The following is a 24,569-nucleotide window of genomic DNA, read 5'->3' on the forward strand; positions in this document are numbered from 1 at the left end:
ACTCTTCTCCCGTCTCTGTGGCATTCTTGGTGTAGTGCTGCAAATACTCGTGTACAGTCGCGGTCGCTTCATAATTGAAGGAAATTCGTTGACTGGCGAGGAATACTTCTGAGTTTTCGGGAGAGGTGGACGGGGTCCAAGGGAGCCGAATTAGGGCAACAGGGCAGTTCATGGCCCAGCAAATCCCTCCATTTTCCAATCGCAAAGATACTTTTGTGGGCGGGACCTGATGGAAATCGGTTCCTCTCCTCTGCAAGCCAAAGTCTGTTTTCAAGAATTTTTATGTTTCGCTAGAATAATAATCCCGTCAGAGTTTTGCCTTTTTCAAGAAAGTCGATCAACAGGATACCTGTCGCATCCAAAAAACGGACGCAATGATCTTTTCCGCCGAAAGAAGAATTCTTTTACGAAGAATTTTGCACTGCACAATAGTCGGTGCTTTACAATTTCCAAAGACACTGATTCAAACGGCTGCTCCGTATGCGTATGCTTTGCAATTTCACACTTACAATTGTACCAACACGAGAGTAAAAATCATGCGGTTAGTTAAGCTAATTATGGGCGAGCCCGAGAACCTTTGAGATTACCCTCCTGAGTGCATTATGCTATAGGTTACATATTTACACTTAGGGACTTCGATGTACAGAGTTGAGACCAAGATGTAAATAAATGTAAAAATTACAATTAATGAACAAGTTCCAAAAATAAAAATATCTGCGGGCAGGCATACGTTTAACTAAATGTTTGGTGCGGGACAGTGCTTTTTGTATCAAATTTCATACACATATCAAACTCCGACACTAACGCGGGCAGGTACAACAGTCGGTAATCGAATCAGGTTGAATGCTTCCGGAGTCTTTGATGAAACCCAAAGTGTAGTCCGTCGAGTGCTGCCAATATAATGGCTGCACGCTGGGCGTTGTAATGGCACTTACATTGACTGCAGTGATGCGGAAGAGGGGCACTCGCCGTAGAGCTGCTGCCTCTGCTCCCGCTGCAGCGCCTGCTGCTCCCGCTCCCTCTGCATCTCCCGCTGCTCCCGCATCTCTCGCCGCGCCTCGGCTCGCGCCTCCGCGCGCGCCTCTGCCGCCCGGGCCCTCTCCGCCGCCTCCTGCTTCTCCCGCTTCTCCTCGTCCGTCTGCTGACCCCTCGCCTGACCCCCCCCTTGACCCTGCTGGTTGCTGCCCTGTTGGCTTGAGCTGCTGCTGCTGCTACCGGGCGGAGGGTACGAGAACCAAAACTGGTGCGCCATCTTCCCTCGGGCGGTACTGCGGCCCCCGGTCGCGCCCTTCGATCGGGAACTTCAATGCCCGAATCGCGAGAAAAACCTTCCTTCGCCCAAGTAGCGTAACTTATTGCCTAAAGGGTAGCTTCTTACCCTCTCGCTATGGCCGTCGGGTGAAACAAAAGGGTCCCTCACTTCTGCTCCGGAAACGCTTGTGCGACAACGTCTCTGGGAGACCGATGAACAATTTTTAGTCCGAGACTTCTATTTTATTGGGCGTCTAAAATGTCTTCAAATCCTTCAAACTTCTTACTAAAATAAATTCCAATTATGGCTGTTTTCGCGATATATATATATATATATATATAACAATCGCAATACCTGACTTATTAAAAAAATCAATTCGACGTACGATTTCGCAAAATTTTGATAAATTTCAAGGGTGTGGAACGTCAAAGCGTTATTATATTGATAATTGACTTAGGATACATCTTGCGTGAATTCGTCTCACCAATCAAATGCGCAACATCTTAACTAAAACAATTCGTTGCGCGAATGAGCTTGTGTAAATGATCAAATTTGTGCGATATAAAGATTAAAAGTTGAAAATGGGTTCCTGAGCAAAGGCTCGGATTAATAAAGCCTAAATTGGCAACTTATTGTACCACGCAGAATAATATTATTCATTTATTGAGGCGATTTTTTATTCATTCGCCTGACACCAAAAACACACTATTACTTTTTACAGCTGTTACTAACTTACGGTTCTCAATAATTTGAGTATAACTTCGGTAGTTTTTGTTTGCGACAGGAAAATGAAGTGGGCTTGAACCAAACGTCTTTGTAATACCCGTAGACGGAGGCAAATTTACAATTCCACTACTGCCGTCGTTCTTAAGAATGCTGCCACATACGTTATTCTGCGCTGGTTATTGTCTCAAAACAATAAAGCGTTCTTTAATTATCAAAAAAAGCACAATTTTCTCCTTCCAGATTTATTCCACGGAGGGGAGATTTGTCGGGCCAATTTGAGAAGGTCAATTTATAAGTTAGAGATAAATGAGTTATTTAATTCGAATATAGATATATATTTTTGAAGGATGGTTAGATGAAAATCTGAATATTTATATGCTTACAAGAGTTTGTAAAAAAACGATATAAATGCAAATCAACCTTCATTGAGAGGTGCAATACGTAGCGCGGGAAATGTTGGCAAAATTGCCCACCGGTCAGGAAGGAGTGGGTGAGGGCGTCATCGAGGGATTTCCGGCTTCCGTGGCTGACTCTGCCTGGCCTTATTTCCGTCTTCACGTCTGGACTCTGAACTGACCACCACTCCTCCGGAACTTCTTCAGTTCGTGAAAGCAGGAGAAAAGGCACGACTGACCTTTCCCCCTCTAAATGCAGTCCACCCAGGTCATCTTCTGAGAAGACGAGACCTGAGATATATCCTCCTTCCACAGATTAACGCAAAGGTCACTTCCCCGCGACGCGCAGATCGCTCCCAGAGGAGAAGTGCCCCCACCGTCGGAACACCTATTCAAGGGTGAGAGAAAAAAAAGGAGACACATCAGCGTTGAATGGCAGGTGGGTGCCTCAGGGCACTGCATGTTCTCTGCCACCGCCAAGTTTACCATTCTTAGGTCATGCACTCATTGGCAAAAGATTTGCGACGGGGGTGAATATGGGCAAGTGTGGAACAATTCAAAGCCCATCGCCTCGCGTCGCATTACTTTAACTACTGACTCAGCAGCATTCTTTGGCAGATCAGCTTTCCCTCCGAGGGAATTTCCTCCAAATATCTCTTCCAAGATTCCAAGCTGTGAGACATTGTAGTCATCACCATTGTTTGATGGACAGGGGAATTACAATTTGTACATAAATTTGAGGGAGAAATTTACGTGCAAAGTTGCGGACAGAAGATCTTAACCAAAAAAGTGAGTCAAGCTACGAATAGGATACTTTAAGGAGGTGAAGAGTAAAGTTAGAGTAGCTATTAAATTTAAGTAGGTGAGCATCAATAGATAAGATTTCTGCAATCAATGGTCCATGGCATAATCGACTCACAAGGCGTAATTCCTGCCTTGGGTAAACGCTGAGCTCATGCAAAGTTTAACCGTGCAGCTCCAATTTTAGGAAACAAAACTTAGGATAACTAACATTTGGATATATAGAAATGGTTTTGCCACATATCGCGTAAAAGGAAACTTACATTTCAAATTGTTTAAGTTTCTGACTTTATTCTGGTGGTGAACTCCAGACTCAGTGTCTGAACCAAAGAAATGTTCAGAGAAGGGCAAGAACTTAAACTATTTTTTATGTTCCATTAAGCCACCCAAATGTTATACAAATATATATATATATATAAATATATATATATATATATACACACACATATATAACATATATATATATACATATATATATATATATATATATATATATATATATATATATATATATATATATACATACATACATAAACATATATATGCATATATATATAAACATATATATACATATATATATATATATATATATATATATATATATATATATATATATATATATATTTACATATATATAATGGGCTGACACGATATAACACAAATAAAAAAGAATAACAACATTTAAAAGAACACTCACACGCTTAATTGTTCGAGCTTTCGGCCCTCTCAGAGGCCTTTTTCAAGACTAGAAGAAGGCCTTTAAGAGGGCCGAAAGCTCGAACAATTTACCGTGTGAGTGTTCTTTTAATGTTGCTATTCTTTTCTATGTGTGTTATATTGTGCCGCTCGTGTGAGTTTTTCCGTACAATCGTTATATATAATTACACACACACACACACACACACATATATATATATATATACTACCTTGATCAAAAATTTCCCGGAATTTATTCAGAAAATTAAAAATACAAGTTTATTCATCTAAATCTATATTGTCCCCTTCAAAGTATTCCCCATCGACTGCAACACACTTATGCCAGCGCTTGATCCAATCCTCGAAACATTTTTTATATTCGGTTTTCGGTATGTCCATCAGTGCTTCCTGCGATTTTTCCATTACTTCCTCTCGGCTGGTAAAACGCGTTCCCCGTAATGGTTTTTTAACTCGATTGAACAGAAAGAAGTCACAGGGAGCCAAATCAGGTGAATTCGGTGGCTGTTGGATGGTATTTGTTGCATTTTTCGTCAAAAAATTACGCATAATGATAGCACTGTGCGACGGTGCGTTATTATGGTGCAAAATCCACGAGTTTTCTGCCCACATTTCTGGTCTCTTTCGGCGAATTGCTTCACGCAAACGTCTCATAACGCCCAAATAATACTCTTTGTTTACTGTCTGGCCTTCTGGCAAAAATTCATGATGCACTACACCGTTGTAATCCATGAAAACCGTCAGCATTGCCTTCTTTTTTGACTGAAAACGACGTGGTTTTTTTGGTCTCGGCTCATTTGGTGAACGCCATTCACTTGCTTGATGTCTGGATTGCGTGTCGTACTCATAAACCCACGTCTCGTCTCCAGTAATGATCCTTTTGATGAATGTGGGATCGGATTCAGCCTCGCAAATCATGTCTTTTGCGACGTCAACACGGTCTCTTTTTTGCATGAAATTGAGGTCTTTTGCTGCTACACGACGGAAACCCAAATCATTAACCACAATGTCTTGGGCGGATCCATAGGCAATGTTCAAGTCCTCCGCTATTTCTCTGATGGTTAATTTGCGGTTATTGACCAACATTTCTTTTACTTTATCAATTTTTTCACCGACTTTCGATGTCGATGGTCTGCCACTGCGTTCATCATCTTCGATTGACTCACGACCACTTCTGAACCGCTCGTGCCACTGGTAAACGACCGTTTTTTTTAGAGAATCGTTGCCGAAACACTTTTCCAACATTTCCAACGTCCGTGCGCCACTAAATCCGTTTTTTACGCAAAATTTAATACAAGTTCGTTGTTGCAAATTTAAATCCATTTCTGCAATTGTAAAAAATCGCCAACACACACAGAGATAGATGTACTCGTGGCTACGTAACTTTTGCAAATGTCAAGTTATGACACTAAGATTTAAAGGGAATATCAACAACAGATGTACCAATTTAACAAAAAAAAACAGAACTCAAATCGGAACGATGGGAGCGCCACACGGTGGTTATTCCGGGAACATTTTGATCAAGGTAGTATATATATATATATATATATATATATATATATATATATATATATATATATACATATATAAAGGAGAGTGTTTGTTTTTATGTATGTAATTTGTTTACTTTTTGCTGTCATAGAAACAGCATTTTTCCAACTATGCCAGCAGGATACTTTTGCAAGAACACTATTGTATTCAGAATTGCCGAGATATTATACGTGGAATACATCAAGGAAAGTCTTTTGTAGAAGAAAAATGGGCAACTTTGATCCTGAGAATAATATTTATTCATGTGACGCATTGGGCCGAGTCTACACAGTCCATCCTAACAACGCCGAATGTTATTTTTTGAGAATACTTCTACATACCATTAGAGGACCTCGCTCATTTGCAGAATTAAGAACGGTAAATGTAGAAATATGTGAGACATTCAGAGAAGCTTGCCAGAATTTAGGGTTGCTAGAGGGAGATCAACACTGGGATGACTCATTGCGAGAGGCCAGTTTGATTTCTCTTCCAGGACAAATCTGAATTTTGTTTGCCATCATAATAACCTCCTGTAATCAATCTAACACAAAAACATTATGGGAAAAATATAAAGAATAAATAAGTGAGGATATACTGGCTAAAGTTCGAAGTGAAAATCCTACATTGGATATTACGTTTAACTCCGACATTTTTAATAAAACTTTGATTATTTTGGAGGAAAAGTGTATCACCATGGTTAACAAGACTTTAGTGGAACTCGGTCTTTTTGCACCTGTACAAGATCAACAGGGTGTATTTTATCCAGATTATATACGTGAAACTAGCTACAATGTCTTAGACTTAGAAGCATACATCGCGGATAAAAACCCACTTCTTAATGAAGATCAGAAATTCGCGTACGAAACAATAATGGATCAAGTAGATAAACAAGAAGGAGGTATCATTTTTCTTGATGCTGCTGGTGGCACGGGAAAAACATTTTTAATTAATTTAGTTCTCGCTGAAATCAGGGTTCATGGAGAAATTGCTCTAGCCGTTGCATCTTCAGGTATTGCAGCGACATTAATGGAAGGAGGAAGAACAGCCCACTCTGCCCTTAAGTTGCCACTTAATATTTCCCAACAAGAAAATCCCACATGTCATATAAATAAAACAAGCGGCCAGGCACAAGTTCTTATAGAATGTAAATTGATAGTATGGGATGAGTGTACGATGGCTCATAAAAAATCTCTTGAGGCCCTCAACGCAACACTTCAAGATCTTAGAGGAAACTGCAGTTTAATGGGAGGAGCTCTGGTACTCCTGTGTGGAGACTTCCGTCAAACTCTTCCTGTCATTCCAAAATCGACTCCAGCCGATGAAATTTATGCCTTTTTAAAACATTCTGTTCTATGGAATCATGTCCAAGAAATTAGCCAAAAAATTTTGCAAATAAACTTTTGGAGATTGGAGAAGATAGATTAGTTATTGAAGCATCTGGTATGATAAAATTGTCATCAGATTTATGTGTATCGGTGAAAACTGTCCGCTATATGATACAAGCAGTCTATCCTAACGTTAATCAAAATTATAAAAATTTAGAATGGTTTCGAGAAAGAGCCATTCTTGCTCCTAAGAACGATGATGTTAATGAAATTAACAAGGAGATACTAGCCATGCTGCCAGGAGACGTGATTGAATATAAATCGGTTGATACCGTAGTGGATGCTGACGAAGCCGTCAATTATCCAACGGAATTCCTAAATTCCCTTAATCCAGCTGGATTGCCACAACATCGCCTTATACTTAAAGTAGGATCTCCAATCATTTTATTGCGAAATTTAGATCCACCAAAACTCTGCAATGGGACACGATTGTGTGTGACAAAATTAATGAAAAATATAATCCAGGCAGTCATTTTAACTGAAAAAGGAAAAGGTGAAATAATTTTTATTCCACGGATACCTCTAATCCCAACTGATCTTCCCTTCAACTTTAAAATATTACAGTTTCCAGTCCGGCTAGCTTTTACAATTACCATTGATAAATCACAGGGACAGTCTTTAAAGTTTTGTGGTGTTGATCTAAGATCGCCATGTTTTAGCCACGGGCAACTTTATGTTGCTTGCTCCAGAGTAGGTTCGCCTGAAAATTTATATATTCTTTCTCCTGGATATGAAACAAAATATGTAGTTTATAAACAGGTGTTAAATAAAAAAGATTCTTAAATTTGTATGAAGTAGTGTATTATTGTACTTTATAATTTGTTGTTTTTATTTATGTAGTATATTTATATTATTGTTTCTCCCTAACCCGTGCAAAGCCGGGTATTCAGCTAGTATATATATATATATATATATATATATATATATATATACTACCTTGATCAAAAAGTTCCCGGAATAACCACCGTGTGGCGCTCCCATCGTTCCGATTTGAGTTCTGTTTTTTTTGTTAAATTGGTACATCTGTTGTTGATATTCCCTTTAAATCTTAGTGTCATAACTTGACATTTGCAAAAGTTACGTAGCCAAGAGTACATCTATCGCTGTGTGTGTTGGCGATTTTTTACAATTGCAGAAATGGATTTAAATTTGCAACAACGAACTTGTATTAAATTTTGCGTAAAAAACGGATTTAGTGGCGCACGGACGTTGGAAATGTTGGAAAAGTGTTTCGGCAACGATTCTCTAAAAAAAACGGTCGTTTACCAGTGGCACGAGCGGTTCAGAAGTGGTCGTGAGTCAATCGAAGATGATGAACGCAGTGGCAGACCATCGACATCGAAAGTCGGTGAAAAAATTGATAAAGTAAAAGAAATGTTGGTCAATAACCGCAAATTAACCATCAGAGAAATAGCGGAGGACTTGAACATTGCCTATGGATCCGCCCAAGACATTGTGGTTAATGATTTGGGTTTCCGTCGTGTAGCAGCAAAGTTGGTGCCAAAAGACCTCAATTTCATGCAAAAAAGAGACCGTGTTGACGTCGCAAAAGACATGATTTGCGAGGCTGAATCCGATCCCACATTCATCAAAAGGATCATTACTGGAGACGAGACGTGGGTTTATGAGTACGACACGCAATCCAGACATCAAGCAAGTGAATGGCGTTCACCAAATGAGCCGAGACCAAAAAAACCACGTCGTTTTCAGTCAAAAAAGAAGGCAATGCTGACGGTTTTCATGGATTACAACGGTGTAGTGCATCATGAATTTTTGCCAGAAGGCCAGACAGTAAACAAAGAGTATTATTTGGGCGTTATGAGACGTTTGCGTGAAGCAATTCGCCGAAAGAGACCAGAAATGTGGGCAGAAAACTCGTGGATTTTGCACCATAATAACGCACCGTCGCACAGTGCTATCATTATGCGTAATTTTTTGACGAAAAATGCAACAAATACCATCCAACAGCCACCGAATTCACCTGATTTGGCCCCCTGTGACTTCTTTCTGTTCAATCGAGTTAAAAAACCATTACGGGGAACGCGTTTTACCAGCCGAGAGGAAGTAATGGAAAAATCGCAGGAAGCACTGATGGACATACCGAAAACCGAATATAAAAAATGTTTCGAGGATTGGATCAAGCGCTGGCATAAGTGTGTTGCAGTCGATGGGGATTACTTTGAAGGGGACAATATAGATTTAGATGAATAAACTTGTATTTTTAATTTTCTGAATAAATTCCGGGAAATTTTTGATCACGGTAGTATATATATATATATATATATATATATATATATATATATATATATATATACTATATATATATATATATATATATATATATATATATATACTATATATATATATATATATATATATATATATATATATAATTAGTTAACTACCCTTTAAGGTAGGTTTTTGGATGAACACAGCTAAGAAATAAATATTCTGTCACACCTAACAAAACACAATACTCGAAATCACGTTCCCCTTCATATCTGAGTACTTTCTTTCTCCCTTCATCTTGTCCGACATCCCTATCCCATTCCTACCCTTTCCTCGTTGCCTAACATTCTCCCCTCCATTACAGCCTTCAACAACCCACTGCCCACTTCATCAACTTTTCCTACCTCCATAGGATTTCTCCCAAAAAACCCCTCTCTTCGCCCACCATACCAAGTACTTCCTCATTCGTTTTCTTCTCTGTCCATTTCAACTTCTCCATTTTTCTCCATACTCACATTCCCTGCGTCTAAGGCTATGTCTCTCTCCTGCTTCAATGACCACGTTTCCGCGCCATAAAGAGCTACGCTCCATATCAAAGTTTTTACGAGTCTTTTCTTAATACCCTTACTCAACGTCCCTGTAATAAACTCCCTCCTCCTTGTAAAAGCCTGTTTACCTAGCGCAATTCTTCTCCTTACGTCCCTGCTACTTTGACCCTGTTGGTCCAAAACACTACCGAGATACGTAAACTGTTCTACCTGCTCTACTTTTTGCCCTCCAATTTTAATGTTCAGATTGGACTTTTTCTTTCTAGAAAATCGCATAACCTTTGTTTTATTAATATTGATTCTCATCCCATACCTGTCGCACTGAATTTCCAAAACACTTAGCAATGCTTGCAACCCCTTGGCTGACTGACAAACTAAAGCTTGGTCATCAGCGTAGCTAACTGATTTTACGAATTCCCCGCCCACTTTCATCCCTACCTCCAGTTTTCCCCATGCCTCTTTAATCATTTCCTATGCATACAGGTTGAACAGCAACGGTGATAATGGGAAACCCTGCCTTACACCTCTTCCTGACACGGCCCATACGGACTCCCCGTTCCCAACTCACACCTGAGCAGTCTGAGACTTGTACAGGTGGCGGATTTGCCTCCTTTCCCTCCAATCCATTCATATTCCTTCAATATACTCATTATTTGTTCACAATTCAGTCTATCAGCCAACGAAATTAGACAAAGGAAAGGAACATGACGTGAAGGAGGATATCTTAGGTCCAGGCATACTTGAAAATGAGGTAGAAAGGGCATTAAGAGAGATGAAACTAAATAAGGCCGTAGGGGTGGATGACATTCCTGCAGAACTGCTGAAATGTTTAGAAAAATGTGGGAGGAAGAGGCTATATGTGCTGATTCGTAGTATTTATGAGGAAGTAATCTGGCCGGAAGACTTTGTGAGATTAGTTTCAGTTCCTATTCCGAAAAAGGAAAGCCTACGTCATGTGAGGACTCCAGGACAATAAGTTTGATATCCCATGCAGCTAAAGTTTTTCTCAGGATCATAAAGAAAAGGATAGAGAGTAGGGCATAGGATTACTTAGGGGATGTTCCGTTTTGGTTTAAGAAGGGGAGAGGTACGCGTGATGCCATTGCAGTAATGAGGTTATTACTCGAGAGGAATAAAGAACACAACCAGGAGGTATTGGCCTGTTTTAGATTTCGAAAAAGCTTTTTATAGAGTGAATTAGGAAAAACTAATGAGTTAATTGCAGAAAATAGGAATAGATTGTAGGGAAAGAAGGCTACTCCGCAACCTGTACATGTATCAGACTGCTCAGGTGCGAGTGGGGAACGGGGATTCCGAATGGGCAGTATTAGGAAGAGGTGTAAGGCAAGATTGCCCATTGCCATCGGTGATGTTCAACCTGTATGCAGAGGATATGATCAAAAAGGCATGGGAAGAACTCGAGATAGGAATGAAAGTGGGCGGGGGATTCGTAAAATCAGTTAGGTTTGCTGATGACCAAGCTTTAGTTTGTCAGTCAGCCAAGGGGCTGCAAGCATTGCTGAGTGAATTGGAAATTCAGTGCGACAGGTATGGGATGAGAATCAATATTAATAAAACAAAGGTTTTGCGATTTTCTAGAAAGAAAAATGTTAAGTTAAACATTAAAATAGGAGGAAAAAACTAGAGCAGATAGAAGAGCAATTTAAAGCTTTACTCATGAAAAATACACGTAATTGGGCATGTGGAGATAATTTTCGCGAAAAATATTGAAATATTTAAAACAGGCCCTGTCAATGCAAGTTTATTTCTATGCAAAATGGCATGCCTAAGCCAGCGTCATTGCCTAATTTCAAAATCCCAACCCTTATTCCTCCCCCCCCCCGTCATTGTCATTAAAACGCCGCAGACTTGAATGGCCTTATCGCTAGAGAGGACAGCAATTCTCAGCAAAAAGGCGGGATATTAAGACATTGACTCGGACCATCAAAGAGTGTGTGTCTTCAAAATGTCCCGGGAAGACAGAAGAGACCTCATGCTTGTTGCTCATCATCAGCCGCAGTAAGTTGAGAGAGATCCGAGAATGGCCGCAACTCCGTTTGGGATACATTCCTCCGCCTTCTCCCTCGACCTGTGCTCATTTCAATCGCAAATGTGGGAATCACGGGCCCAAAGCCATGGGCCACCCTGAAGAGGGAGATTGGGTCGATTCTTGGCAAACGTTCGCCAGTTGAACCTCGAGGGACACGTTGGCGAGGGAGGGTTTGGGGGGATGGAATGGGGTGGGCGCGGGGGAACTACCTCGACGGAGGATATGGAAAAGCCAAAAATCCAGGGTCGCCAGAACCCCGAGGGCACCCATTCGCGCTTACTCTGTCTAATCCGTCCCTCTGCGCTTTTCCGAATGCAACGCTAACATTTAATAAAAGAGAATAATGCCACAGTGTTTGCGAAACTTTTCATGGGCAGTAAGAGCTGTCGCAACTCCTATGTTTACATTTGTAAGGTTTCTTTCTGCCTGAGGAACGATTCGTCGATTCTCCAATTACACTCATCTGCAAGAGAACCCATCGGTGCGAGAATGTTTACTTGAAATATTACGTGTTCAAATGATAGGGGGATCGGGCGGCGTGTCACCTTGCCTCCTTGAGGAACTTCGTCCACCCTCGACGATCGGACAGCCTTTCCTCTTGATGCTGACGGTGCAACATGTCTCTTTAAAATACATCTACATCTACATAATACCCCGAAAGCTGTCGCAAGGGCGTGTGGCGGGGGGTGTTAGGTCACAAACCGTAAAAAGGAACAATACCACATGCAAAACAACAACGTGGAAAATTACACACCCAGCAGCGCGCACACTCATGCAGAAATCCCTTCATCCAATACTCATGCAAACACAAATACCGCACAACAACAAATAACTGCACCCCAAGATGCAGCACGAAAGCCATCCTACAACACGCAAGCTAGGACACAACAAGCAAGAAATTGAAACATCACTACCACATGAAAATGCACCACGAAACACTCTACCCCCTAAAGAGTCTGTAAAAGGCAGGGAATGCGACCCAACGTTGCAGGTAGCAGGAATTTCCCCCCGCGGAGAGGGACGAGGGACTGAAAGGGAAAAACAGATGAACAGAACACGAATGAGGTCGTTCCGAAAGAATGGGTTATTATAACAAAACACATAAGGTTAGTGGAAGAGCATGCATTTAAGTAGAACTAATTATTTTTTAGACGCTGAGGGTGGCAAGTGGAATTTTTGGTATCTATAACCCTGCGGTTGCTATCCCGTATTGTCCGTGGGAATAAGGAGTCCTTTAGTCGACTAGTTCTGGCATCTATTTCCCGAATTTTATATGCATGATCCAAGCGACCAATGTATGTAGGAGTACGAATAATTTGCGAGACCTCGGTGCTGAAACTTGCGGATCTGAATTTATTTAATTATTTCAATCTTGCATGTAATCGTCTCTCTTCCAATGATTCCCACCCCGAATCCATGAGCAATTCGGTGACGCTTTGCGTTTTATCGTAGGAATTTTTTTACAAGACGGGCTCCCCGGCGTTGAACCTTCTCAATTTCCCGAATGAGGCCTTTTTCACTCGGATCTCACACGCTGCATGCGTATTCTAAATGAGGCCTTACAAGAGCATGGTAACAACGTTCCTTGACCTTCGAGTCACTTTTGCCGACAATGCGTCTAATGAATCCCAATTTTTTATATGCTTGACCGCAGAGTTTACGTATGTGAGTCCTCCAAGTTAAGTATTTTGTGAATGTAACACCTAGGTATTTTACCGTATCAACTACTGCTAGGTCACCTCCAGCTAATTTATAAGCAAATCCCGTTGATCTTTTAAAGAAATATACCACCGAACATTTATTATTACTTAGAACCCTGTTATCCCCTGTTAGAACACCATTTAGTATTGCAATCTAAATCCCGCGCTAAAATAAAACGATCCTCATCCCCAGATATCTCCCGATAGATCACCGTGTCATCCGCGAACATCCTAATTTTACTTATCACTTCGCGGTTCAAATCGTTAACAAAAATCAAGAAAAGCAACGGCCCGGTTACACTTCCCTGAGGTACCCCCGACGTGACTCGAACGCTGTCGGAAAAATACATTTGCAATTGCACAGTATTCGATTGTGACGTCGTAGGTTTCCTCCGTTGATGCGTATAATGTTGAACCACCCTGCACCGCTATGTATTTTAATTTGAGTTTCCGGCTTGCAAATATCCCCGACATCATTCTTTTACAATTCTCGCTAATCGGCGCATCGAAACTTCGGCATTTGGCTAGAACGTCTAATTTTGACGCCAATTTCGTCCAGGCATTTCTTCAGTTAATCATTCACAGCTTTGTCAATTTCTTAACGTTTTTATCTTTCGAATTGTTTTTATACCCGACTCTCCCCAAGCTTTTTGGCCTCTTGTTCTTCATCCATCAGTGCCACGAGGACACTATTATCTTCGTGACACCGTTCATTCACCGATGATTTGGCGTGATCTTTCGTTCATGTAATTATCAGTGATTATCACGATTAGTTTCCCAAACTCATAGTTTCTGACAAAGACTATGTTTCAATAGGGCAAGAAGCCATCATATATAAAAACATAAAAAGCGAGCTTCCCGTTTACTTAAATAGTTTAGCAGGTGGACTTGAGTGTCCAGCCCACTGCTGACCGGAGGGCGGACGTTCGAATCCTGGGCACGACTCTTTGGGCACCATCAGCTTCACACAAGCTGTGTTATTTTTCGGACACCAGAACTTCCTGAGAACCCACAGGCGGCCCGGGGAAAGGATCTGACCCTCGCTACCCTGCTTATGTGTGCCTTTCACGCGCCGCTGTGCTTTTGGCAGGAGTACCTAGTAAGTGAGCCCTACTTTAGAATATCAAAGCTAACTTCGCGTCGATTCGAGCCGGGGCTAAACAATCCTATATATCGTAGGTGGCTCGAGGTCCTTCAGCAGAAAAAAAACCGAAGACGTTGAACAGTAACTTTTCTGGAAATGATCAACATAATAAAGTATTTATCTCCCTTTATCAAAACAGCTAAACAAAATAGCCAAATAAGCGTAACCAGTAAACAGCAATTGATTTTACGCTGTGGAAACGTCAAGTATTATGATTCTTCCGAAGTGTGCCCTGCCATGGAATTCCACTTAGTATCGACCTCAACTATATCTCCAAATAACTGTTTTGGACATCACTTCGGAGGGTGACATATTGAGAAACATTATTTGTAGACATATGCGAACACAAAGACAGGAAATGCTTATAATTTTTCCTCCAAATAGAGCGTTTTATTCACACCACTTCAACCGCCATCGGACATTTCTAATGTAAGCCTTTTTTAGATGTTAAATAAATTTGAAGATTCAATGCCCACCGAGTCAGAGGAAGAGAGTAAGTGATCTCTGTAAAATAAACTATGTTCTACTACATTCAAGTGCTTCTGTTACTCTGCAAAATGAGAAAAATGTCGACTCTATTAACCGTAGTACTGCAGATGACATTCATATTCACCATCGAATGGATGTTAAAATGACTGGAATGGATGGAAAATATGACACACTCAAATGGCTTGCGTATACTATGGATTTTTCAGACTATGCCGACTCTCCGTAGAACAATCATTAATCCGTATAGTACCACCTTTTTCGCCAATACCGCTAAAAGGCAGCTATCATGTTCCCCATAAGTTAAAATGCTTTATCAAAAATCATGAAAAATAATTTATGTGATTTTGTCTGCTCATAAATACGCTAGCACTAACCAGCGTCTTCACAACGAAAGTAATCGATGCGAAGATCTGAATGATTAGTGGGGTAAGAGCCCAAATTAGAATTTAGTTCCTCGATTAAACTTTCCCTGCGGATCACACACATAATGGATAGGGTTAACTCCTACTTCGTTCCTTGCAGTTCCGAAATTATTTCTGGTTGAAGAAAAGAGAGGGAATTACTTCAGGATAAATGGGAAGAAGGCAGAAAATCCAGTGTGGAGAAGAAGACCCAGAGATGTCGATTGGGAGGGTAGTGGGGAGAACAACGAGGCAAGTGACTGAGGAGGGGAATATGCGTGTTCGGTGGGACGAAATTAAGAACACCTGAAGAAGTAATGGCGAGAACGCAATGGTAAATCCACTTAATAGGTGGGAAACGATTCTGGTTTTGGAAAAACTAATTTTGAACAAACAGGTATTCAAAATTTTTCACGTCAAAGCTCTCCGACCTAGAGCCACAATTAATTGCAAAATGGAGCAAACACATTTCAGTGGTTTTTACGTCTGGAAATATACGGGAGGAATCGAAAAATGATGACTGGCTCTTAGTTCGGTTTTCTTAGGTATAGTTCCATCCACTAGTCGTGCGAACGTTATTGCATGAACTTATTTCTTATTTTTCCAGTCCTAATTCCATTCAAACTCTTGCGAAGGATTTTGAGCGAAATAGTTAGTTCTGCTGAAAAAAATATTTTTGAGAACGGAAACTATTGACAAGTTCCATAGCTCAACGAAATAAAAGTTAAGGCCGGCTTTCAGAGAGAGAATTGGAAATGTTCTTCGCCGGTCACTTCATGAGTTGAAGGGTTCTCGCGAATTAGTTCATAATTAGTGAATACCAGAGTTACTAAAAGTTACAGGTAGAACAGTTTACGTATCTCGGTAGTGTTTTGGACCAACACGGTCAAAGTAGTAGGGACGTAAGGAGAAGAATTGCGCTAGGCAAAGAGGCTTTCACAAGGAGGAGGGAGTTGATGACGAGGACGTTGAGTAAGGACATTTAGAAAAGACTCGTAAAAACGTTGATATGGAGCGTAGCTATGTACCGCGCGGAGACGTGGTCACTGAATGAGGATAGACGTAGGCTGGAGGCTTTTGAAATGTGGGTGTGGAGAAGAATGGAGAAGGTGAAATGGACCGAGAAGAAAACAAATGAGGAAGTACTTGGTATGGTGGGCGAAGAGAGGGTTTTTTTGGGAGAAATCCTATGGAGGCAGGAAAAATAGATGAAGGGGGTATTGGCCGGCAGTGAATGTTGAAGACTGTGATAGAGGGTAGAATGTTGGGCAAAAGAGGAAAGGGAAGGAACAGGATAGGGATGTTGGACGGGATGAAGGGAGGAAGAAAGTACTCAGAGATGAAGAGGGACCTGATATAGAATAGGATCCTGGATTTTGTGTTTTGTCAGGAGTCACAAAATGTTTTATTTAGCAGCTGTGTCCATCCAAAAACCTACCTTAACCGGTAGATTACCTAATAATAATAATAATAATATACATATATATATATATATATAACACTTTTTGAAAGTCTCACGGACGTGAATAATAATGTATAACACTTAGCACTAGTGGACACAGACAAAAACACAGAAACACACAAAAAAAGAGACTCACTATTTTTCGAATTTTCGGTGGTCGTTGCCACCTTTATCAAGGAAGAGAGGGACAGACAATGGTCTCAAGGGAAAGACTCTGTCCCTCTCTTCCTTGATAAAGGTGGCAACGACCACCGAAAATTCGAAAAATAGTGAGTCTCTTTTTTTGTGTGTTTCTGTGTTTTTGTCTGTGTCCACTAGTGCTAAGTGTTATACATTATATATATATATATATATATATATATATATATATATATATATATATATATATATATATATATATATATATATATATATATATATATATACATATATATATATATATGTATATATGTATATATAAACATATATATATATATATATGTCTATATATATGTATATATTTATATACGCACACACACCCTTTCACACTTTCGAACATGAAAACTGGAGGAAATATAAGGTTAGTATAAAAAGTATCGGTAACAATTTTTTCCTGATGTATTCGGGAAGAGCTGAATTCATACCGTTTGTTAAGTGTGGGCATGGTCACAGATATCGTATTGGCATTGATAGAATAGCAGTGTCGGCGATGCGAAGCACCTGCGCTAAACTCTATTCTCCTATATCCTATAAAAACAAAATCCTCGCTGAAAGAACACCATCACCAACACCATATGGCCCTAAATGCCGTCAAAGAACCTTGCGCGCGTACCACACGTTAGGACCTTCCGGAATCCGCCTCACAGGGTAGCCTTCGAGTCGTAGTAAAGCGGCAAGGGCAAAAGTGTGTTTCAACGATCGAGGGATGCAATATTTAGGAATTTTGCGGATTTGTAGCAATATCTGGAATGAATCTAACCCCCCACCCCCAAAAATACGTTACCCGAAACTTTTTATACAAACCATGAATGTCGTTGCATTGCTGTATAGTCCTTGCCATTCCAATACGTAAGGCAACCGGCAGAATATCTGTAAAAATAGTAGTAGTTTAAATACTCATTGGAATACTTGTTGGAAAAGAATTCCACGTGCGGGGTGGAATTATCCATTCTGTGACTTCCTCCGTTTGAGGATGAGCAAATCAAAATTAAGATTGCTTGTACGAGAAATAAGGTGAAATATTTTTTTTGGATTGTGACCTATTACATTATTTCTTTTGTTTTGATTGCATAATTTGGGGTGCTGTACTCTATGTGTCGCCATGTATTAATTATTTGATTGTTGGACAAATAAAGTATTATTTCGTCATAACTTATCTTTTATTGCAACTCAAAATGCATCTACAACTGCACCGGTTTTTGGCACAGTTTCTCATTGGATATTGTCCCACCCACTCGTTATTATTAATCGTCTTTCCCGCTTTATTTTCCCCATTGATGTCCCGTTCCCGTTAATCGATTTTCGGTTCCTGAAAATCGTTTTTCCTTCCGGTCCTTCATTCCTCTTCTTTGAGTGCACGTCTCCAGACACAGGATCAGAAATAGATTTGCGATCGAATTCGCCATCCGGCAACAACTATCATTGAATTAATCTTCCCCGAGCATATTCTGACTCATAGTTGTATAATTAATATCTTCCTCACCTCCCATTCCATTTAGTTCCTTCGCACCTCATCGCAATCCTTCAGTACATTTTCAGTTACTTCACTAACCTCTGCCTGATGAAATACCGCCGCCAGACCCAGGACTCGTCGTGTCTCACGTTTATTTGACCTATTTTTTCATATAAACTTTTATAAAACTGTATTTGACCTTAATGGCGGATAATATCGCTGGGTTTACGTATGCTTTTTGGTATTAACGGACGAAACCATCGGGAATTCGAGTGGAGCCATTTAATCTCGTCCATTTCAACACCCAGTGTGGGTCGTCATAATGTTTGGTAAAAGCAACTACCGCTATCCGATTTCCCTTTTACATTTCTGCTCTTTAGTTTACCTGAAATATTTTTATCATGGCGGAAGTGAATGAAGAAGTCCGGATGGCATATTATTATCCGCTAGATTCGAAGCCAGGGTCCAAGGGCGCCACGGCAGGAGGGCTTCTCCTTAATGGCCGCAAAAAACACCTCAAGTGCCTCCGGTATCGATCACTCTCGCTCTTTTTTATGACGAACCGAAGATATATGGTTTACGAGCTGAATGATCGAATGAATTTCGATCGCACGACTCCACTCATCTGGGGAAGGAGTTCATGGGATATTTTCGCGAGGGCCGCGAAGGCAATCGGTGGGGCGCATTGCTTCGGCGGCGCATTTCGTAGCCTTACTGATTCATCGTAAATACAAGTATACTATCGAGGCGTCCTCTTAAACTCTGAAATTTTGGGGCTTTTAAAGGAACAAGTTTTTGTGACGAAATACCGTACATACAATGTCACCGGCATTCATATTCGTACGCGACGCGCCATAGTCCACGAGGTTAAAGCCAACTTTTACCTCGATAGATAGCTTAAGTGGCTAAAGCACTCGACCGGATATTGAGGGATCTGGGTTCGAATCCCAGTCAAGGCGAATGATTTGCTTGATAATGATTGACTTGCTTCTTTTAGTGCCGCTTGTGTTAGTTATTTTGGAGTTCATCTTATGGAGCACAGATTTAACATGCACTCACTTGATATCAGCAACACCATGGGGTGCTCAACACGCGGTTTCTGTGCCGTCATCTCAAGGCAAGAGAATGTCCTCCTTATCTCATCTGATAAAGGTTGCCCCATGATTAGGTAGAGTCGTGGCCACTTCCCATTGTTATTACATCAAGCGCAAAAGCGTTTCCGTGGCCCCGACGCCCGCTGTTGCCAAGAGACACGACCAATATAAGTGGAGGGAGGGACGAGCGAAGTTATCTCGAGGGTGGAGAAGCAAAAGCTATCCTCATTCGCCCCATACCTGGTCATCGTTGGCTTTAATGAGCCATTTCGATGATTTATGTAGAAAATGAGCGGGTGATGCGGACATCACTGTAAGATTTTGGACGGGAATTAGAGCTCACACTTAGGGCAGTGAATGCTAGGCTAGTGATCTGGACGGTATGAAATGTGGTCATTACAGTATTGACTGGTTGTGAAAAATCACCCGATTTCTTATTTACAGGTTTTTTTGAAATAAAAAAAACATTCAGGAGTCTCTCAGATGTGTCTTCACCGCCTCCGACATTTCAAATATTAAAAATTTTTATATGTAAGCATTTAATTATTTCTTTTGCGAAACAAATAATTTCTTGTTGCTATGGGTTAACAAAAATTTTTGAGTTAGTGAGAAGGATAAAGATGCAATAAACAACAATAAAATTCATTTTCCTCGGACGTACTAATTTGTATCGTCATTTATCAGATGCCTGAATAAATTAGATGAAAGAAAGAGAAAAGAGAAAAAAAACAACTTTGCACTTCCACACACTTTTAATACAACACGACCATGGTTTTGATGCTGCGCATCATCATCAGGTGCAATACAACAGAATTTTCCAACTTATATAGCCAGGAGCCAGGTAGGGGAAGTCAGGGAGAGGGTTGGTACTGTAGCAATCATTGGTGGGTGAAGGGAAGGTGAGGGAGAAGTGTTGGATGCAGACGGTACAAAGGCGGGTGTTTGTTTGCAACGGTTGACCCTCGTTAACGGAGGGTCGGTGACTGTAGTTAAAATTTAGTAAAAATTTCATTAATACAATTAAGTTTAAAGAGTGTGGAAAGTTGCGTTTGTAAGGTGACAAGTAGCGATGTGCAAGCTGGGTTCTTTCCAAAACCTTTCCGAGTAGACTGACTGCAATAATGAATGGCCATACTTTTCCTTCGCCTCAAGTGGTTTCTCGTTCATTGGAAATCTTACGAAATTCATTCTTTTTACCGCACATTTGAACCATATATGAGAGTTATTCGAAAAGCATAGAATTACACTAATGAAACTAAAAATAAATATGTACATTTCTACGGAAAGCTATGCATTGGGTTCTTGAAACATTTTACTTTGACAAATATCCCGCTGTTCCCTTGCGTCGCAGATGTAGATCCCAATGATTTTGTAACCTCATGATTTTCTCTCTTATTGCTGGGAAAGGTTCGCATTAAATATCAGCGAATAAATCATGTGAGAATCATTTCGTTTTGTTTTTTTCTTCGATACCGATATTCATTTTTTCTCTTTTTTCCATTTCCTTCAAAAATATTTGTAGGCCGTAGACTTCTATGGTTTAAGTGCCTTTCGAAAAAGATTGTCGTACTTTTTGTAACCTCTTTTGCAACCCCTTGGCTGACAAACAAACTAAAGCTTGGTCACCAACGAACCTAACTGATTTTACGAATTCCACTCGCAATTTCATTCCCCCCTTAGCTCTGCCCATGCCTCTTTAATCATACCCTCCACATGTACATTGAACAGCACCGGTGATAATGGGCAACCCTGCCTTACACCTCTTCCTAACACCGCCCATCCGGACTCCCCGTTCCCAACTCGCACCTGTGCAGTCTGAGACATGTACAGGTTGCGGAGTAGCCTCCTTTCCCTCCAATCTATTCCTATTTTCTGTAATTAACTCATTAGTTTTCCCAATTCACTCTATCAAACGCTTTTTCGTAATCTACGAAACAGGCTAATACCTCCTGGTTGTATTCTATATTCCTCTCGATTAATAATCTCATTACTGCAATGGCATCATAACTCTCCCCTTCCTAAACCCAAACTGATCATCCCCTAAGTAACCATTTACCCTACTCTCTAGCCTTTTTTTTGACCCTGAGAACAACTTTAGCTTCGTGGGATATCAAACTTATTGTCCTGTAGCCCTCACATGATGTAGCCTTTACCTTTATCGGAATAGTAACTAAAACTGATCTAACAAAGTCTTCCGGCCAGATTCCTTCCTAATAAATACTACGAATTAGCCCATATAGCCTCTTCCTCCCACATTTTCCTAAGCATTTTAAAAGTTCCGCGGGAATGTTATCCACCCCACGGCCTTATTTAGTTTCATGTCCCTCAATGCCCTTTCTATCTCATCGTCTAGCATCCTGGACCTAACTTATCTTCCTCTACGTCACATTTTTTTTCAATGTTTAACTTTGTTGGTCGAAGTTCTTTACTACACAGTTCTTCTAAATACTCCTTCCATTTCTCTTGGATCATTCCTGCGACAACTATTTCCTTACCCGCCTTATCTATAACTGCTAGCATAGATCTCCCTTTCTTACTTCCCGATAAAGATTTAACTTTGCTAGACAGCCCACCAATTTCACCCTCCCTCTGCAGATATCCTCGCACTCCGTCTTTCACCATGCTTCTTTTGCTTTATTTGTTGCCCGCCTCAATTTATTGTTCAATTCTTTGTACTTCATTTTGCCTAATTCTGTATTTAAATTCTTCTGTTTTCACCGCTCATCCATCTTTGTAACCATCTCATCCGTGATCCATGGTTTTGAAACTTTCCCATTTTTCTTCGATAGTACTTAGCTCTCTACCGTCCTCCATGATTCCCTCTACTGCCTGTTTGTATTCCTTCCTTTTCAAACCATTTAATGCGTCTATATTCCATTTTCAAAACCACCGGTACTGCTTTATCATTTTGAAACGGACGCTAAATTTCATAGAAACTAAATTGTGGTCATAGTCCGCATCCGCTCCCGGGAAGCTGTGAGAATTTATCACACTGTTCCTGAACCAGTGTCTAACCAGAATATAATCTAGCTGATACCTTTCTGAGTCACCTGGCATTTTCCATGTATACCTGCGTCTTTTGTGGTGTCTAAACCAAGTGTTGGTGATGACTAACCCCTGTCTCCCGCAGAACGTAACTGCTTTCTGCCCGCGGTCATTCCTCGTGCCTAAACCGTAGTCCCCGACCTCGTCACCATCTCTTCCTTCGCCTACCGTCGCATTCCAATCACCCATCACTATCAAATGTTTCCCTGTGGGAGCACACGCGATTATGCCCTCTAATTAATCGTATATCCCATCGACCTCTTCCTCTGTATGGCTGCTCGGTGGCATGTAAACCTGAATAATAATCAAGTTCGTCGGTTCTGCTTTTATCTCTACTAGTAATAAACTATCTGTTACTTGTTCAGTGTTGACGACGCTTCTTTCTACCTTTTTATTAAATACAAGGGTAACCCCTCGTTGTCTCTCGTCCCCGCCGCTGTATATTATTCTATAATTATCACTCCAGCAATCCCCGCTATCCTTCCATCTTACCTCGCATAGACCTAAAATATCTATTTTCCCCTTTCCATCTCTCGCTTAACATTCTCCTATTTCCCTGTCCTCATCATTGTCCTAACATTCCACGTTCCTTTTCTAACTAATGTGGTCTTCCTCTCCTGCGTTTTCTGTCCTGATGCTACCGGTTTTCCCCCAAAAGGGTTTCGTGGGATGGCGATCACGGAAGCCTTGCCTCCCCCGCTGCCGGGCATGACACACGTACAAATGGGCCGAGCCCCGTAGTTGCCAGGACTCAAAATCTCTTTAGTGACATCATATTTATCTTGGGAATGATATTTGAGGTGGTTTCCCGTTGCCTCCCTCAACAGTGTTTTTAACGTGACACCATCACTCTTTGGGAGCCCCTCTGGGGTCAGACGTCATTGCAGCCGCCTCACTGAGGTACGGATGCTGCGTTGACCACCTCTGGACTGGCTTCTAACCTTCGACCTATCTGGGTGGAACCTACTTACCAGGAGCAATTATTATTACTCCCGCCAGCACAACTCTAAGGGTCATCGGAATTCAAAACAAGCCCTCTCACCACGTCAAGGTTGTAGTCCGTATGTATATAACGAACGGGAACGAGGTGAGGGAGCAATGAGGGGATGTGGGGAGTAGATCTAATGAGGAAACATGTTTTACATCGGGAGCGGTTACAAGTAGGGGAAATATGAGAAAATTTATCAGGGTTTGGTGGATCTCAGAAGGTTTTTGAGATTGGCTTGTCGTCTGTATGCGAGAGAGGGGCATTGGCGTAGTTAGGATGAGGTCGCGTCATTGTCGTGTAAAATAGGAACAGTTGTTTAAGGATGGTTTTTAGTCTATGTGATCCAGGGAAATAGGTGGTGCAAAGGTTGAGTCCTGCGTCAGATGTGGGCTTGTTTTTATGTGGTGTGTGTGGTCGGGGGGAGCGGTGGATTTTATTTTGTTGTGGAAACTTTCCTGGGTAACCGCGTTTGTGGAGTGTAAAGTGTAAATTTTCGAGGCATTTGTTGAGAGTGGCTGTGGTGTTGCAAATTCGGTGTCGATTGAGAGAGAGGGAGAGAGTTTCGGAATCGAGCGTTTGGTGTGTTGAGGATGACAGCTTGTGTGGTGTAGGTATAGCTGATGGTTAGTTGCTTACACGTCTACTGAAGTGGTGAATTTATTATTGTGAAGTGAGATGGCTGTGTCAAGAAAGGTGATGGTGGATTCTGAAATGAAAGAAATGAATTTAGCACTGAAAGACGAATTTAAGGCCAATAAGAAATTATTGAGAGACTCAGAGCCATGCTTCTAGAGAATAAAAATGCCGTCCTAGTAGCGGACACAGAAAAGAGGTTGGAAGGGCTGCTTTGAGAGGAAAGTCTCTTCGATATAGCCCATGAAGATATTGGCGTGGTATAATGGTGCCATCCTCGTTCCCATGCTGGGCCTTTGGTCTGTAAGTAAAAACAATGTCGAACGAGAATG

General features: G+C 41.0%; 1 protein-coding gene across 1 annotated transcript; it reads right to left on the reverse strand.

Moving 5' to 3' along the window:
- Positions 1–931: 931 nt before the first annotated feature.
- Positions 932–1,252, reverse strand: LOC139699858 (uncharacterized protein YscB-like). The gene has a single exon (XM_071598281.1). It carries the CDS (start codon positions 1,250–1,252, stop codon positions 932–934), a length of 321 nt encoding a protein of 106 aa, XP_071454382.1.
- Positions 1,253–24,569: the final 23,317 nt, after the last annotated feature.

Source organism: Hetaerina americana, unplaced genomic scaffold (genome assembly GCF_022747635.1).
Source record: "Hetaerina americana unplaced genomic scaffold, ioHetAmer1.1.p SCAF_93, whole genome shotgun sequence".
Taxonomy (NCBI): domain Eukaryota; kingdom Metazoa; phylum Arthropoda; class Insecta; order Odonata; family Calopterygidae; genus Hetaerina; species Hetaerina americana.